Here is an 18,787-nt window from a genome sequence, read left to right on the forward strand (position 1 = left end):
GGGGGGAGAGAGAATGGGGGGAAATGGGGAGAAACCCCCAACCCTTCCTCCTGCCCTCGTCCTGCTGCCGCTGCTCACCGTCGATGTTCTCGCGGTCGCTGATGTGCTGCAGGTTGCAGCCCGTGTCGTCGCGGCTGAGCTCCGTGTCGGGCCGGTAGGACTCGAGGCGGGAGTGGGCATTCCTGCGCAGCTTGGGGCTGGACGACACGCAGCAGGAGGTCGTGTTCCCCATGGCCGCCGCAGCCGGGGCCGGCCGGCCGAGAGGCGGAGCGAGAGAGCGGCCGAGGACGACGGCGAGGCGGCGGTCACCCGCGGCGGCGCGGACCCATCGGCAGCAAGCACGACCAGCCCGGCTGGGGGGGGACGGCAGGCCGGCGCCCGCCCGCGAGGCTCGGGCACGGGCTCGGGCTCAGGCAAGCCGCGGCGCCCCGCCGCGCCGCGCTCGCCTCCTGCCGCCCTGGCATGCACCGCTGCAACGCCGGGCTACGCCGGCGGCCGCTCCTCCTGCTGCTGCTGCTGCTGCTCTGGTTGCAACCGCAGCCCCATGGCCGCGGCCGCCCTCCGCCTCCGGGGCTCGCCCTCCAGCGGGTTGCCCACGCCGAGCAGCAGGCGGACGGAGCGCCGCAGCCGCTTCCCTCCCTGCTGAGCGGCGGCAGCGGCTGCTGCTCCTTTTTTTTTTTTTTTTTTTTTTTTTTGCAAAACGGTTCCGGTTCAAGTGGGAGGGATCGCCGGGCTCGGGCGGGCAGGGGCGGAGGGGAGCGCGCCTGCCGCCGTGCACGTCGCGGGGAAGCCCGGCCGCTGCGCTGCTGCGGGGGGATCGCTGCAGCGGGTCGACGGGAGCCCCTCCGAGGACTCCCCGCTTCCCGCCGCCCTGGAAGCGGGAGCAGCAATGGGGGGCGGGGGGGGAGCATTGGCCAGTCTGCAGCCAGCCTGGGGGAGGGGGTTGGGGCTCAGCGGCTCTGAAGATGTCTGGGGCTGGGAGACGGGGAGGCGTTGGGGCGGTCAGGCCGGGCAGGAGAAGAAAAGGGCAGCGCCGGTTTTTGCAGACACAAGAGGGGTTGGGGAAGACCTGGAGGCTTTGGGGGGCGCAACCGGGAGTGGGTGGGATTTGGGGCGGGGAGGGAGCTCAGCGGGGTATAATGCTAGGGAGGCCACCCTCCAATGCAGCCTTCTACTCCAGGGGGGCCGAGTTATTTAGTTTGGAGATGAGCTGTCATTCCAGGACCCACCTGGAGATTGGCATCCTTGGCAGCAAGCCCTGGGTTCGATGCTGGTGTCTCCGCTTTAAAAGATTAGGTAGTGGGTGAAGCAAAAGAGCCCCACCTAAGACCCTGGAAAGCTGTTCCCGGACAGAATAAACTGTTCTGGTTTAGCTAGGCCAAGTCTGTAAGGAGGGCCAAGGGACCAAGCCCTATGAAGATAGGTTGAGGGACTTGGGAATGTTCAGCCTGGAGAAAAGGAGGTTGAGAGGGGACATGAGAGCCCTCTTTAAGTATTTGAAAGGTTGTCACTTGGAGGAGGGCAGGATGCTGTTTCCGTTGGCTGCAGAGGAGTGGACACGCAGTAATGGGTTTAAACTACAACGATATAGGCTAGATATCAGGAAAAAAATTTTCACAGTCAGAGTAGTTCAGCAGTGGAATAGGCTCGAGGCAGCAAGTTAGTTTGGGACAAGCAGAGAGCTGCACCTTTACTCATGCCGATTTTTCAAATAACGAAGGTTATATACACTCCAGGATATCGTGGGGGAAAGGTGGGGTCACTCCAGATCAATCATGCTTGTTGCAGAGGGAAATTTTAAATCGGCCCAAATCAAAATGGAAATCGCATTCAATGTAGACGGCAGGGATTGAATCGACCTGGGATTGAAATAAAAGCCAGTGACTCGCAAAAGCACCTCTCATTTCTGCTGCTACAGAGTAACACGACTACCCATCTTGTTTTTAACTTTTATTGTAAGCTGCCTTGAGCCACAAGGAAAGGGGAGCTATAAGTATTTTTAATTAATAAAATAGAAAGAGGTTTTCTCCAGTCAATATGCGATATTTGTAATCTTCATGCTCCACTGTATATTCATCGAATAGTAAGTAGTCCAGTACCCTAATTGTGAAATCATTACTTGTTAGCATGTATCAGGGACAGCAAGTTGTGGTTTAATACAAGATCATACGTGATGTTAGTCATTCGGTTGTGTCTGACTCTTATTGATCCTGTGACTCAACTATCCTCACATCTCTTGGTCTTGCACAGCTTCTTTTAGTTGTATAATGCTATGGCCAGTGTCCAATTTGATCATGTCTAACCTCCATGTTTGTTGTCAGCCTGGTTTCTATTTACCACTGACCAATCCTAGCATAATTGCTTTCTCCAGCGAGTTGGATCTCATGATACAGCCACAAAGCTGGAGTTTTGTGATTTTGCCTTCCAGTGATATATCAGGCATTATGCATTCTAGTCTTTCCTTGTCTGTTACTTTTGTTGTCTGCAGAAGCCTTTTCCAGCTCCAGATGAATCAATTCTCTTGTCCAACTTTTTCATCGGCCAACTTTCACAGCCATAAGCGGTTATTGGAAATATGACAGAGTGGAGTCATCTACACTTCGTAGTCCGGCTTATGTCCTTGTTTTTTCCACGTTCGGTTCAGGATTATCATTGCTGAGCGACCCGGAGCAATTTGACATTTTATTTCCATACTGCAATCAAATAGAGAATCCAACAGGACTCTTTACAAAAAAAGAAAATGAAATCTGCAAATTCAGGTGTATGGAGGGAAAGGTGTAGTGCTAGAATAACCAGCATGATGGCAGGATAAGGTCTCTGTGGGATTTAAGGATTTCTTGGAGATGTTTTTCAGAAAGGGAAATTAAAGAGGGAAACAATTGCCAGAAATCCAGATGCAAAACACATGCAGATTCATGCGTGTGTACTAAAACTACCACATGGGACGCCACTGTGTATAGGTACATTTATTACTGCGAGACCTCGTGTGTGCCACTTCCCATAAAGGACCCACAAGAACCAGGATTTGAGCTGTCAGGTCGGCTGTCAATCATGCAAAGCTGCATATTTTCATTTATACTCTTGGGCTTTCTCGTACTGGTTCTCGCTCTGAATTTTGAAATACTCTGCCTTCTTCGTTATAAACGGAAGCTTGTATAACCCTGTCGTATCAAACATCTATTTCCTTATAATGCTTTCCATCCAAAGATCCGAGGAGTCCTGATTCATCTCTGGAGTCGTCGATCAGAAATGTTCTAATCTCTATTTCCTGCAAAGAGCAGAGAATTGGGCAACCTGGTCCTGTGAGGCCCCTTTACACTATGATGCTTAGCTATACAGCATTTGATTTTATTTTTAGATTCGAGTGAGAAGCCAGCCTTATTGGTCAGAAGCAGCAGGGCAGGGATGGGCAAACTGTAGCCCCCCCAGATGTTCATGGACTACAATTCTCATGAGCCCCTGCCAGCATTTTAAAAAATCTCATGTTATTGAAAGGCAGATGTCAAATGCCTTTGCTGTTTAGGTGCTGACCCAGGTAAGTGTGTGAATGTCAAGAAGGTTTCAATAATGAATAAACGAATTTCAGCCAAAGGAACATGTGGGGCATGCCTGTAACAATTGTGAGTGCACGAGTCATCGTAAAACAAGGCCTCGTCTCTCTGTAGCATGGTTGATTCACATAAAGGGTCATTGAATGTTGAGCTTGTTGGTATAACTCACTAAATCAGGCAGCAGAGCTGCTGACAGGCATGAGTTTTCTCTGGGGACTCAACAGAAAAACCAACAGAATCACAGAAATAGGCTCTGATAGGACACCGGCTGTGTTCACGTGGACAAAGCAGGCAAAAAAGAATAGAACATGTGGCTGACCGCTCTCTAATTCCACCAGAACTTGAAGAAAGCCCATTTTGAACGTTTCTGATGAAATAAAACTCAGGCCTTAAATGTATGCAAGTTACCAATACAGAATGAGAGAAATTCCTGACTCAGAGATGGGGGCAGATGGTGCCTTAGTCAAAGCAGGGGGAAAGCACTCCAAACCACAGCATTTCCTCATTTTCTAAGGTGGCCACACCTCGAGACCCTCCCTGCACTGTAGGCCCATCCAAGATAGGGGACAGCTTTCTCCCATGAAAACCCTACAGGGTTGGCGCAAGTTAGCTGTGACTTGATGCCACTTTCCACCAACATGTCACACAGCTTTGAGGACTGGGTTGAACTGTGCCCAACGCTAGTTGGAAAAGAGCTTCAAAAAGACACGTCAACCCTTGTGAAAATCGGAGGATTCGTTTCTGCTTAAAATAGGTCAAAATTACATTATACCTTAGCCTTTTGGGGAGAAAACAGGTTTCTTTTATCTGGCTGGTTTTTCCCCCGCCAAAAAAAAATTATATCAAGATTGCAGGAAGAGGAGACACAAATAATAAATTTGATTAGCTGATCATTAGGAACATGCTGCCCATCTGGTTTCTAGGTATATCCCATTGATTTGGGACCTGGTGCTTTGATTTGTGCTTAGTCGTGTCCCACGGCCAGGGGGTTTGCATAATTGATATAAAACAGCATCTGGGGAGAACTGAGGATCATTGAGGTTTTGTGGATTATCTATCAAGTGGAGGCTGGTGGACTCCTCCAGTTAACCCTTTACTGCCAGGGGGAGAAAACGGTTTCAAGACTGGAGAAAACACGTTATTTCCTGCCGCTATCAGCTAAACCGTCTTGCGGTGGGTTGCACAGTAATAAAACCCCACATAAAATACATAAAAATACATTATATTTGGAAACCATATACAACTGAATGTCCAACGTTATGGTCGAGCAGCACGGAGAGTTGTTGTCTTCATCTCTTGCTCATAAATTTTCCAGAATCCTTTGGCCGGCTTCTACTGGAAGTGGGACGATTGGCTAGATGACCTTTTCATCTGGTCCAGCAGAGTTCTCCTTGCAATTCAGTTCTTGAGCTGGAAGCATCTGTAATGTAAGCTCTTCCCTTGAATTCATACAATGGGGAGAATCAAACAACCCAAGTACAACTCAAGGATCTTCAGCTCCAGTTCTCCTCAGTCCATCCTCCTCCTCGTGAAGTTGGTTGAGAATGATGGACCATGGGGAGCTGCCGTTGATCAGCTCCTGCAGGATTATTCCCTCTCCTCTGCACATGCGTTCAGGAATGTATTTGGAAATGACCTACTTCAGGGCTATGCTAGCAGGAAAACAAACACAAGAGGCGGAGAAATCCCAGGAGTGTACAGCTCCAGCTCTGGCAAACAGCATGGCCTCTCCCATACGTAGTTCCTGCACGTACTAGCTGTTTTATGCCCATGTGTGAATGTGTGTCTCCTTGGCATCAGGATCGGCTGCCCTCACTCCTCTTGATGACTTGACTGTTTGTAGCTATAATTATCCACTCCTTGTAGGTTTGGTGTTTATTTAAGATGGTGGGAGCTTGTGCTTCCCTACCTCCTCTGGAACAATAAAAGCCCTTTCCAGAGGGAAACATAACAAACCAAAGCGGTGCATAAAAAAAACAAAGCTGTGCTACCATCAAACCGTTTCCCATCTGGAATGTTTGCGTGACAGAGGAGTGTGTCGGCCTGTTCTGTTCCAATCTTTCTTGCTTCCCCCCACCCTTCCTCCATGGGTCACAAGCAAAAGGTCTAATTCAGGTTTTGGAAGGCTTTCTGAGCTTAGTGGATCATCTAATTTCAGGAGAGATTTTTTTCAATGGAGATGTTTCCACACACACATACACACACACACACAACACACTTGCATGCACACGTTTTACACAGGGGGCAAAATATAACCCTTGACCTGGATAGCCCAGGTTAGACCAGTCTTGTCAATCCTTGGAAGCTAAACAAGGTCGACCCTGATAAGGATTTGGAAAGGAGACCACCAAGGTATATCAAGGTTGTGGTACGGAGGCTGGCAATGGTAAACAACCTACAAGAGTGTTTGCAGGGCCCTAGCAGAGTACCATTGTGGCAGGAGCAGCCAGATTGGGGGGGTAGAGAGGTGGAAGGAGGTCACTCTGAGTGCCCTTAAAGAAGGGAAAGGGGGAAAGCGAGTGGATACAGCCAGAATCCATGGGGAGAAGGCACCTGGCGGGGAACCTGGAAGAGTGGGGCCTGTAGCATAAAATATTTACACATCCCATGGCCTTTCCTAACCACCACTCTGACCACCACTCTAACTCCCCCTCTAAAGGTAACAACCTCCCAACCCAAACCATACCTAAACTAACCATAACTCTAACCCCAAAATATAAACAAATATGAATCCTTATTTTTAACACATTTTAACTTGTAAATATCAAAAAATATTTAGACACACCGTGGCCTTTCCAAACCCACTCTGACTCTTCCGTAGCCCTAATTCCCCCCCCCACCCGAACCATACATTGGTGGGACCCCTGATCAAACTCCAGTCAACGCCCCCCCCTCCCCGGCCTCAAGCCACTGCCTGGTGGAAGAACTCTGCCTTGCAGGCCCTGCGGCTTCAGTAGCTGCAGCTGCCATTGCATGGTGGTCATTTCCTGGTTGCACCTACCATGCTGTGTCATGACTTCAAGGGTGCCTGCAGACTCCAAAACGTTGGAGACATGGCAAGAGACGAGACAATTCGAGAGACGAGACAATTTGTTTGTCACAAGTATGAAAAGACAATTCTCCTCCCTTGTGATTTTGACGGGCGAATGTCAAGGGAAGCCACCATTATGCAGCTAGCGACAGGGACAAGCGGTGCATCCAGTAAACCTGCCGTTTACTAAGAGAGATTGATGCCGAAATGGGAGAAGTTACCATTAGGAATCAAGTGCTTTGCATTTGATTGCAGCCCAGTAAACCAAGGACTTGTGAACAAATAAACGACAGCAAAATATAAGGAAGACCTCCAGCCAGGGTTGCCTCTGGCAGAGTAAACTAAACACAGTGTGAAGTCAACATAGCTCACCCGGACGGGCAAAAGGCATTCACGACGGAAAATTCAAACGGGTTTTGATGATTGCAAAAGTGCATGGTTTATTGAACAGATTGTCTCACGGACGTTCTTAGCCAGCTGCAGTGGATAGAGGAAGTCTTTTCTAGTTTGTATTGTGCTTTTTTGACCCTTATAAGCATCGTTTTTGAAAGTCGTTTTACTGGGGGTGGGGAGGACTTTTTACATAATACCCAAGTGAAACAGAGGACTGCCTCCCCCCATCCTATGAACAGGCCCATCACAATGTCCCTGATTAGCATGTGTCTCTGATTAACATGTGGGGCTTTTAGATATGCACTAAGCATCGAAGGTGGCGAACACCTAAAAACATGATGTGGGAAAGAGGCCTCTGCTACTGCAAAGGGAGAAATCTGTTAGCACAATTTTCACCCCAGTAAGTTAGACAGTGAATTAGTTTTACTGATGGTTGCGCTCCACCATCCCGTAATCGCCAAGAAAAGTCACCTCTTTTGCTAGACCGTTTTAGGATTTCGGAGCTGTTCTGAGCTTTGCAGAAACCAGACCTACATGCAGCAGATGTGAAAGCAATTGGGCACCCTCTGCTGGTTGTCACCTGAGAGTATCTTTGCTTCTAATGCATCCCCCCCCCAAACAAAACACCACCGCCACCAAAACTCTGCTGCAATGGATTTCCTGCAGCAGGTACCCAGTCATTTTCAACAAGGATCGAGATATGTTAAAATGATATTTCATATAAACATTGCACTTAAGTTGAATTTGTGACTGTGTAAAAACGGCATGCAAATTGGGCGTTTCCATATTGCCTGGCCTCGCCTGCCAGCTGGCAGGGGCTCATGGGAATTGTAGTCCCCGGACATCTGGAGAGCCACAAAAGATACATGGCTACTAAAACAACCGTAATGTGATAGTTATACTAAACACAATACCTTGCCTTTCCGGTTCCCGGCTACTTCTATTGTCGTCCCAATGGCCCTGAATCTAGTTAGTTTAAGGCCCTGAGATACAAGGGCAAAACTTCTGCATCTCCAAAGCAAAACACCAGTGGATTCTAAAGCCTTTTATATTGTAAAAACAGAGAATGCATTCTGATACATAATAAAAATCTAGGGCATCTTCACTAATATTCTATCACCATTTAAGGGTTGGATCCCGCTTATCCAATATCTTAGTGGAGATGGGTTTTTTTTTTCTAGCACAAGGAGTGTCCCCGATTCAAGAGATGTTTGTCTTACTCGAGGGAAAGTTTCTTCTGCCAAATGAAAGCACCTCCGCTAGCAAAGCAGACCCATCGGATCAACTCCTAGCCATTGAAGGCTGAAAAAGGGCAGGATAGAAAGGTTGTGTTTTACATAATGGACCAGTCTAAAGTGCAAAAGTTTCTTCCCCCTTATTGCCAAGGCCTAGTTCTTCAAACGCATCACATACACCTCGCCTACAAAAAATATAACCCCGACCCAACTCTTTTTTAATGAAGGAATGCCATTGCTCCTTGGAAGCAGGATCATATAATCCACCAGTCCCGGACAGCGGGGCGGGGAGGAGGGGTGGCAATCCTAACCCGAGAGGCTTTCTCCTTTAGAACCCTTCCTGCGCCGTCAATACCAGGCATTGAATGTGTTGGCCTCGGATGGGGATCAACCGAGAGCGTGGCCATCTGGCTAGTATACCGCGCGCCCACTGCACCGCCAGATGCCCTGCCTGCCCTACTAGAGGCGGTGGCGGCCTGGACGCTACAATTCTCCAGTCTATTAGTCCTGGGGGACTTTAACGTCCATGCTGAGCTGCTGTCCTCTAGAACTGGACAGGACCTGGTGTCATCCATGGCAACACTAGGGCTCTCGCAATTTGTTGTTGGCCCCACCCATCAAGCAGGTCACACCCTGGATCTTATTTTCGGCGCAGGTTTGGATGTGGATCTGGTCACAACAACAGCCGTGCCATGGTCAGACCACTATGCTCTAAAGGCTCGGCTAAGGCTCCCACCACCTCCTCAGTTGGGCGCCGAGCAAATTTTAGCTCGCCCGCGGAGACTTATGGATCCAATAGGATTCCGGAATGCTCTGCGGGAACCAATGCCTCCCGGCACTTCTCTCAATGGCCTGGTCAGTGACTGGCATAACAGACTGCTGACTGCCATTGATGAGATAGCTCCCCGACGCCCTCTCCGGCCCCGTCTCAAGCGAGCCCCCTGGTACACCGAGGAGCTTCGCGACAAGAAACGGGAACTGAGACGGCTAGAGCGAGTTTGGAGGAAGGCTCGTGACGAAGCCTCGAGAACATCTTATAGAATGCAGATGAAAGCCTATGAGATAGCGGTGAAGTCAGTAAAACGCAATTTTTACTCGGCTACCATCGCATCCGCAGACTCACGCCCAGCTCAATTGTTTAAGGTAGTTCGATCCCTCACTGCCCTGATTGAAGGGCAACAAAACAGTAGCCAATTGGACATCAGCTGTGAGGCATTTGCGAGTCATTTTGCGGACAAAATCTCGACACTCCGCCACGACCTCCCTCCAACGTTAGATACAAAAAGTGAACTAGAGGCCCCTTGGCCGTCTTTGGAGAAAACTATGAGTAACTTCAGACGACTCACGCTGACCGAAGTGGACAGGATTCTAGCGACAACAAGACCAACTACATGCCCACTAGATCCTTGCCCATCCTGGCTCCTAAAAACAGCTGGCATAAAGATAAATGGCCCCCTCCGGGAGATAATCAACCTATCTCTCACAACAGGAGAATTCCCGGAGGGTTTGAAAGAGGCTGTGGTACGTCCACTGTTGAAAAAAACATCTCTAAACCCACAAGAGCCTAACAACTACAGGCCCGTTTCGCACTTAGCGTTTCTGGGCAAGATGATAGAAAGGGCAGTCGCAAACCAACTGACGGAATACCTGGAAGAAGCTTCGGTCCTAGACCCATCCCAGTCAGGCTTCCGGCCTGGCCATGGGGTAGAGACAGCACTAGTCGCCCTGACGGACGACCTCCGTCGCCAGTTGGATCGAGGCGGGTCGGCACTGCTGATATTATTAGACCTCTCAGCAGCGTTCGACACAGTTGATCATGAGCTTTTAGCTCGCCGCCTCATCGATGCTGGAATACAAGGGACAGCCCTTCAATGGCTGATCTCCTTCCTCCAGGATCGTGGACAGAGGGTTGCAATAGGAGAGAAAACATCAGACCGCCAGCAACTTACTTGTGGAGTCCCACAAGGAGCGGTCCTCTCCCCTATCCTATTCAACATCTTCATGCGCCCTCTCGCACAACTGGTACGGAAGTTTGGGCTGGGTTGCCATCAATATGCAGATGACACCCAGCTCTTCCTCCTGATGGATGGCCGCCCTGACTCTCCCCCAGAAGCATTAGCCAGCTGCCTGGAAGCAGTGACGAGATGGCTCAAGCAGAGTCGCCTGAAGCTCAATCCTTCAAAGACGGAGGTCCTGTGGCTAGGTAGGAAGGGCCCATGCGAGGAAGCGCGCCTGCCCACCCTGGATGGCGTGCAGCTCTCTACGGCTCACTCCGCCAGGAACCTAGGCGTGATTCTGGACACCTCCTTGACAATGGAGGCCCAGATCACAAAGGTAGCGCGGCTGGCATTCTACCATCTCCGCCAAGCCAAACTACTAGCGCCCTACCTGGCCCCGGAACACCTAGCCACAGTGATCCATGCGACGGTCACCTCTAGACTGGACTTTTGTAACTCGCTCTACGCAGGCCTGCCCTTAGCCCTGACCCGGAAACTACAACTAGTTCAAAATGCAGCAGCCAGGATCCTCACAGCAACACCGTGGAGGTCTCATATCCGGCCTATTCTCCATCAGCTGCAATGGTTACCAGTTGAATTCCGGATCAGACTAAAGGTTCTGGTAATTACCTTCAAGGCCATACGCGGTCAGGGCCCAGTGTACCTGAGGGACCGCCTCCCCGCCTATGCCCCCAAAAGAGCTCTGCGCTCTACTGCCTCCAATCAGCTAAGGATCCCTGGCCCTAAAGAAGTCCGCCTGGTCTCGACCAGGGCCAGAGCATTCTCTGTTCTGGCCCCCACCTGGTGGAATGAGCTCCCAGAGGAGATCAGGGCCCTGACGGAGCTTAAACAGTTCCGCAGGGCCTGCAAAAAGGAGCTCCTCCACCAGGCATTTGGCCGAGACCAGACGTAATCAATCAGCGACCAAGGGCCCCTGCTCCCCCCCCCTCAGAATCCCATCAATAAGCCCTGGACCTGTTTGTATTACTATATTGTTTACTGTTATACTGTGTTGTTATTTGGTTACAATTATTAGTTATCAGTTACACATGTTCTACAGACTGTTTATGTATTGTTTTCTGTTATAATGTAAACCGCCCTGAGCCTCCGGGGAGGGCGGTATAGAAGTATGATAAATAAATAAATAAATAAATAAATAATAATGTCACGTCATGCCCCTCGCAGAACAAGAGAGAGAAAACTTTTGGCATTCCCTTGCCAGTGCAGATTTTAATTAGCACGCAGGAAAACGCCAGGGAAACAGCCTAGTTAGAATCAGATTATCACAGCCAGGCGTCATCTCCAGGAAATACTTAAATACCTGAGAAGCAGCATGCTTAACCCAAAACACACACTGCGCTGGGTCTATCACAGCTCAATTCGCTGTTTCGGTTCTGCGGTGTCAGTAGGCAGCGTGGAAACCTACAGCCGCATTCTGGCGGCTGGAATTCCCAGTCACACAAATTCCTTTACCTGCCACTGGATCATAAATCCGCATACATATTACATTCGTTGCTGATGGAGCCCCTGAAACAAAACTTGTTCTTTAGAAGAGGGGTAGTCAACCTGTGGCCCTCCAGATGTTCATGGACTACAATTCCCATGAGCCCCTGCCAGCAAATAATGGCAGGGGCTCATGGGAATTGTAGTCCATGAACATCTGGAGGGGCACAGGTTGACTACCCCTGCTTTAGAATATTGGCACCATTTTAAGAGGAGCACGAGTGAGGTACTCGAAACGTTTGATCTTTGGAGTGTGTACCAGTTCCGCTTAAATTTATCAGCATTTCTGAGCATCTCTGTCCACAAGATGGCATTGTGTAGTACTTGTGTAGTACCTACAAAACTGAACACCCTAAAGCAGGGGTAGTCAAAGTGAGGCCCTCCAGATGTCCATGCGAACGCTGGCAGGGGCTCATGGGAACTGTAGTCCTTGGACATCTGGAGGGCCGCACTTTGACTACCCCTGCCCTAAGGAGATCATCCCAGGCCTATAAGGCAGGCGGGGGGGGGGGGGCTCTACAGTGCCTCATTGGTCAACCCATAGCCAAGTTACAATGCTGTAGGACTGCTGAAGCCAATGGGTTTAGAAGGATACAATTTTGCTAAGGTTTCCCCCCCAGGTTAATCAGAGGTCATCCTAAGTTCAAGAATGGTTCTAGGAGCATTAACAAGTCCTTATCGCATCTACAGACATGACGTTCGTTCTGTTACCTCTCTTTATTGACGTAAATCGTAATACCCTGTTCCAGCCTTTCTCAATTTTTTAACTGTTGAGAAATTCCTGAAACATCCTTCAGGCTTCGAGCAAGCCGAAGGTTCCACAAATCCCTGGTTGAGAAAGCCTGTCCTATTTGCATAGATGCATCTGAAGAACGGTTGGGCAATCACTCTGGCTCCCCAAGTGGTACTCATATCATCTGCAGAAACAGTTTTTTAAGTTCCTTTTCGCTCCGTCATACCCCTTCCCGTTACGCTCTGTGAATGCTCAGGGGTTCAAATCAAACAGGCGTTTCAAGCAGCCTGAGGGAAAAGATAGAGCTAGTTTCCAAGGTGAAGAAAGAGGCCATAAAGGCATTAGCAGGGTAATTAATGCAACCAGAGGCAGCAAGGAAGTTGCAGGACACTGCCCTGGTCACGTAGGCCAGGGGTAGTTAACCTGTGGTCCTCCAGATGTCCATGGACTACAATTCCCATGAGTCCCTGCCGCCCGTGATTTTAAGAAGAGCTGGTTTTTATACCCCACTTTTCGGTACCAGAAGGCGGCTTCCAATTGCCTTCCTTTCTTCTCCCTGCAACAGACACCCTGTGAGGTAGGTGGGGCTGAGAGAGCTGCTCTGCAAGGGGAGGAGTATGCAATCAAACCCGACTCTCCAGACTAGAGGCTGCCGCTCTCAACCACTACAGCCAGCTGGCTGTCAGAGAGCAGACTCATCCGGTCTATCTAGGGTCGAGCCATGCAGAACCCTTTGTCGTGATCCAGGCCCCAGTTCAAAGTGTCAATTCCATTTTGAAAAGTTCATAGCTCTTTCTAAAGTCATTGTAGAGTTCGTCCATCCCCCCCCCTCTCCAAGCAATATACAATTTTTAGGACAAAGAGAACACATCATTGTAACACACGCACGGTGTCTCGTTTGAAGTTAACACAAATCCCCTCCTGCATTTTCACACTCTCCCCAGGCAGTTTTGTTTTACAAAATTATGTGTCATTAAATGCATCTGGTCAGGTTTCTGATGTGGTCAAAGCCTGACGATATTAGAAGAGGCAGCCCTCAAATGTGGTTGCAGCTGCCTCACACTCCAGAGCTTTGGCTCCAAGACCACATGGAAATCACAAGCCTTCAAAACAACAATGAACACAGCGAAACAATAGCCTGGTTGGAGAACAAGACGGAGACATGACATCAGCATTTTAACCATCATGGACTTGGGGCAACCACCACTAGCGCGGGCATGAAAGGGCACAGCAGTTAACTGTATCTTTCCCCCCCTTGTGGTTGCCGTTTGACCGTCAGACATTTCAAGATACGCTCAGCATGACTGAGAGCCTGCACGATTTGTCTTTCCTGGCTAGGCATTAGTCATCATCTGAGGCAGAAATTTGACATGTGCAGGTGAAAGAGAGTGCTGGGACCCAACAGAGAACCACATTCGAAGTGCTAGACGCTGGATGTTAACTCTCGCTGCATCCCAAGGCTAATGTGAACCGACAGTGGGGACTGACTTCCAGTTTCTCCAACAGGTCTTCCTAGGAGTCCCCCGCCAACTAGGAGCTGCATTTCAGAGGGCCCTCTGGGTCGCAGAGGGAGCGGAAAGGCTAGATGGAGATCCTTGCACCTGTAGGGGCTGTAAGCAGGACCCAAAGCTGTTAAGCAGGCTAGTTGCCAAAGTGAACCCTTCGGTAGCGGACATAGGAAAGGTCAAACAGACTACTCCCTTCCACTGAGAAAGTATTAGCATCCATAGAACGGGATTCAGATGAGCCGATTTTGGGGTCTATTCCGCTTCGGAACCTTCTCTGAAAAACAAAAATTTATCTTAAAAGGGTCAGTTGAAGCCTACGTGAGATGGTGAACGCTAGAGCAACTGGAAATGAAAATTAAATTTCTGTCAAAGGACAACATGTTAACAATTAAGATCTTGCTTTTTGCTCTTATTTTCAGTGGGACACAAAGCACTGATGCATGAACTGCTGAACTCCAAGAACGGCTGGTAAAAATGCAAGCCAGTAAGGTGACGGTGTAGGCATAGATAGATTTCTTTAATGAATACTTTTTAAAAATCTCAATAGCTATGAAAAGCTCGCTTAAGAAAGATTTGTCAAAGCATGTTTACCCCTAAAATCTTTGTTTCTAGGCAGGTTTCCCACACCACAGCTTGATTTATCCTCATCGACACACTATGTCTGTCTCTGTTAGTTTTTTTCTGGCTAGGGGTGTGAACTTGGTTCAGAGTCCCCTTAAAAGTAAACTCTGCTGCCAACTCCATGTCCCAATAATTAGTTATTGGTCTATTAACTTCAACTTGCAAAAGAACATTTCTTGAATCTTTCTGACTTGAATGCGCAGGCGGCGTAGTTAATTGAAGGACATGCCAAAGACTGACACGGGGTTCTCCAATTTCTTCCTGCAGATTCCCATTGGACAGCTGAAAAGCCTACCTCCCACTCTTTCAGAGTTGCATAAAGTCTTAAAAGATGGGAATTGCTGGATCCAATGGACGGAAAGACGTCGCTGGATCCAGCCCCATGTGCTGAGCGGGCTTGGGGGAATCTGCTGCTTTTCAGCTTCAATTTACAACCTGTGTAAAGGATGTAAGAGTGACCTATCTTATGTGCGACAGAATCATAGGAGTTGGAAGGGGCCATACAGGCCATCTAGTCCAGCCCCCTGCTCAACACAGGATCAGCCCAAAGCATCCTAAAGCATCCAAGAAAAGTGTGCATCCAACCTTTGCTTGAAGACTGCCAGTGAGGGGGAGCTCACCATCTCCTTAGGCAGTCTATTCCAGACATATTTCATTCAAACGTTATAAGCATACAAGCACCTTGTGGTCAGATGAGGTCTTCTGTAGTTATTCAACCAACCACCTGCACTGGAAGTCTCTCGAAATATTTTTAGTAGCAGATCCAAGACTCATTATTTAAGTCTGCAGAACACCCCTGGTTCACTGCCGTTTTTTTTTTCCTTTTTAGAAGAATAAACCTTAATCAATCACAGCCTATATCCATCGTTTATCATTTGGCACGACTGTTCTCGGAACAGACAGGGCGTACTTGTTCTACTGTTCCTTATCCAACAGCTCAATGAAAGAAACAGTCCAGGTTAGTGGGTTGCAGAGTCACCAGAATGGTCATTATACTGTGGCCTGTTAAACTGAAGGTGTTGTGCAGTGCCAAGCAGACATTGCCGTAGGGAAAGGAAGCAGCATTGCAATTACCCTCCCCAACCCCACTCACTTATGACTGCAGGGTCACAATGTGCCAGTTTGGTGTAGTGGTTAGGAGTGTGGACTTCTAATCTGGCATGCCAGGTTCGATTCTGCGCTCCCCCACATGCAGCCAGCTGGGTGACCTTGGGCTTGCCACGACACTGATAAAACTGTTCTGACCAAGCAGGAATATCAGGGCTCTCTCAGCCTCACCTACCTCACAAGGTGTCTGTTGTGGGGAGAGGAATGGGAAGGCGACTGTAAGCCACTTTGAGCCTCCTTCGGGTAGAGAAAAGCGGCATATAAGAACCAACTCTTCTTCTTCAGTAATATCAGGGCTCTCTCAGCCTCACCCACCTCAGAAGGTGTTTGTTGTGGGGAGAGGAAAGGGAAGGCGACTGTAAGCCGCTTTGAGCCTCCTTCGGGTAGAGAAAAGCGGCATATAAGAACCAACTCTTCTTCTTCTATGTCATTTTTCTCCAAGCTCCAGATCGACAGAAAACGTCACTGGATTTTGTGCTTACTGAACAAAGGAATGGTGAAGTCTGTATGGACAAGAAGAGGGGGAGACACACAACTGCCAGCCACGGTAACAAAAAGAAGGGAAACTACTCAACTGATGTCGGTTCGGGCCAGCTGGTGGAAGAGGGATTAAAAACAAGCCCCACAAGGCTCATTTATGTCCCCGACACATTTCAATAATGGCACGTCCCCCTCAAGGCACACAAGGATTTTGAGCACTTCTATACATGACAGAATCCTGGAGTTGGAAGGGGGCATACAGATCACCTGGTCCAACCCCCTGCTCAATGCTGGATCAACCTGAAGCATCCATGAGAAGTACCTGCCCAGCCGTTGTTTGAAGACTGCCAGTGAGGGGGAGCTCACCCCCTCCTTAGGCAGCCGATTCCACTTCTGAACTATTCTGTGGAATTTTTTTTCCTGATATCTAGCCCAGGGGTAGTCAAACTGTGGCCCTCCAGATGTAGATGGACTACAATTACCATGAGCCCCTGCCAGTGAATGCTGGAGGGATGCAGTTTGACTACCCCTGATCTAGCCGGTATCGTTCTACAGTAACCCTCAGTATTTTTTTTCACACAACATTTGTAAAGCTTGGATGCGGAGGGCCTAATCCAGAGCAAGAAAAAGGAATTGATTATCAGTAGCAGACAGTGAGAACTTTTAAGGGTTCTTTTTTAAGGAAGATCTTTGTTTAACAGTTCTGGAGGCATGGAGCTGGGTGTGTGTTTATGACACGCGTGAAGCATGTCCCCAGAAAGGTGGCGCTACACGCAGCCTCTGTTATAAAACGCCTTCGCTCCCAATAAACGGCAAACACTGCAAAGATTAACCAACATGGTTCTATTAAAAAAGTAGTTTCAACCATGGCACTCAGTGACAGCAATACAATACTCTCTTCACAAAGCGATGAATATAAAAATATGCCATAAAGCCATTTTTTTTTTCAACTAGCATTCTAGTACATGTATGTCATAACATACTTTTTAATATATATATTTATATACATACACACATATACATATAGATATATGTGTGTGTATGTATATGTAACTCTTTCCTGAGATACTTTGGGTGGTTTCCATTTTATCGCGCTGGATGCATTATCTTTGATCACTTTAAAATACTGGTGCGTGTCAGATATTACCGAAATTATACACGCAAAAAAAAAAAAAAAAAAAAAAGACCCCCAAAACCCCCCAAAATAAAAATTAATGCAGATATCTGGCAGAAGATCAGTTTTTGAGGATGTTTCCTTTTGAAAATGCGAAACGCACACCGCCTTAACTGTTGGGACTCTTCTCTGGGTGAGACAGAGAACCTGAAAGTGTCAACCAAGAATCTATTAAAAAAATGCAGCAAAAGTGTTTCAGGAATGTTAGAGGCTGGAGGGAGAACACAAATGATACAGAAGGGAAAAGTCATAATTCTTGTTGACTAGGCATTGCTTCCAGAAGCATCTGTACATGTTTTAGAGCCAGTTCACAGTTTCAATATTGACACTAGTCTGTCTTGGAAGAGCAAATGTCTTTTAAAGTTTCTAACTCTTCTATAAGCTTCTTGTTCTGAACTTCTAACATCGCAACGCGGCTCTCCAGACATTTCACGTATTCTTTCTTCCGCCGTCGACATTCTTTCGCAGCTTCCCTGAAAAAAGCAAAAGTCAAGAGGGCAAACAAAATACATGTGGGTTGGGGTTTTTTTTGTGAAGGGGGGGGGTTGGCATGCCACCTAGAGGGACGGGGTGTGGAGCAGGGTGTGCAGAGTGATGAAAAAGCAGAGAACGTGACGATTTCTGATTTTTGGAGCAACTCCCCGTCTGTTTAGAAAACACCTAAGAAAGGGCTACATCCTGCCCCGCCCTCAAGGGTCACACGGCAGTCTGTAGAATTGCTTCATCTCATGCCTTGATTAGCGTTCAACAGCACAAAGGTCCAACGGCCAAGCGCCCCGTTACTCTGCTTTATGGCAATAAAGGTCTTTGAGAGCCTTGAGTTCCTCAATGAGAGTCTTGTTTTGGTTTTCAAGCACAGCAACTCGGGTTTCAAGACATTTGACATACTCCTTCTTCTTCCTGCGACACTCGCGGGCGGCTTCCCTGGAACCAACACAAGGCAAATGACTACAGGAACAGGCACGGGGCCAACAACAGCCTGGATATTTAAAAGAACCTGAGACGATCAACTTGCCACAATAAACGGAACGGGCCCTAAAGGGTTAAATGCACAACAGATCACAATGCAGGTCCAGGCTGCACTGGTCCACAAACAATGCACGCATCGGATGGGGAATAAAGCAGAGGCAGCATGACAAATTATTACAACACAGATAAATAGGTGTGCATGGACACAGACAGAAAGCATCGGCACGAAAATAATTGCATGGTAGGACCAAATCCCACCAGAGAATCATAGAATGATAGAATTGGAAGGGACCTCCTGGGTCATCTAGTCCAACCCCCTGCAATATGCAGGACACTGTCAGCTTCTGTAATATCTCATGCTTACTGCTTCAATCGGTAGCAGCAGAAAAGAATGAGAGGCCCTCAGAACCTCAAAAGACTAACAACATTTTGGCAGGGGATTAGATTTCATGTGATTTAAGGTATCTGAAGACGTGAACACAGGA

The 18,787-nt window shown here is 48.3% G+C and overlaps 2 protein-coding genes across 9 annotated transcripts in view; both read right to left on the bottom strand.

Annotated features, from left to right (window-relative positions):
• CCNY (cyclin Y) overlaps positions 1 to 665 on the bottom strand; it is an 88,139-nt gene extending 87,474 nt beyond the window's left edge. The window contains exon 1 of the mRNA XM_077304761.1: positions 79 to 665. Coding sequence (XP_077160876.1) covers positions 79 to 232 — 154 coding nt within the window. The 5' untranslated portion in view covers positions 233 to 665. The remainder of the gene's footprint in view (positions 1 to 78) is intronic.
• A 16,322-nt stretch (positions 666 to 16,987) lies between these two features.
• CREM (cAMP responsive element modulator) overlaps positions 16,988 to 18,787 on the bottom strand; it is a 35,637-nt gene continuing 33,837 nt past the window's right edge. For 6 of the 8 annotated variants that reach the window (XM_077302797.1, XM_077302798.1, XM_077302795.1 and 3 more), the window contains one exon: positions 16,988 to 18,257. In XM_077302797.1, coding sequence (XP_077158912.1) covers positions 18,113 to 18,257 — 145 coding nt within the window. In that variant the 3' untranslated portion in view covers positions 16,988 to 18,112. The remainder of the gene's footprint in view (positions 18,258 to 18,787) is intronic. The other 2 variants (XM_077302796.1, XM_077302803.1) reach the window with 1 other exon arrangement.

Source organism: Paroedura picta, chromosome 11, assembly GCF_049243985.1.
Source record: "Paroedura picta isolate Pp20150507F chromosome 11, Ppicta_v3.0, whole genome shotgun sequence".
Lineage (NCBI taxonomy): Eukaryota > Metazoa > Chordata > Lepidosauria > Squamata > Gekkonidae > Paroedura > Paroedura picta.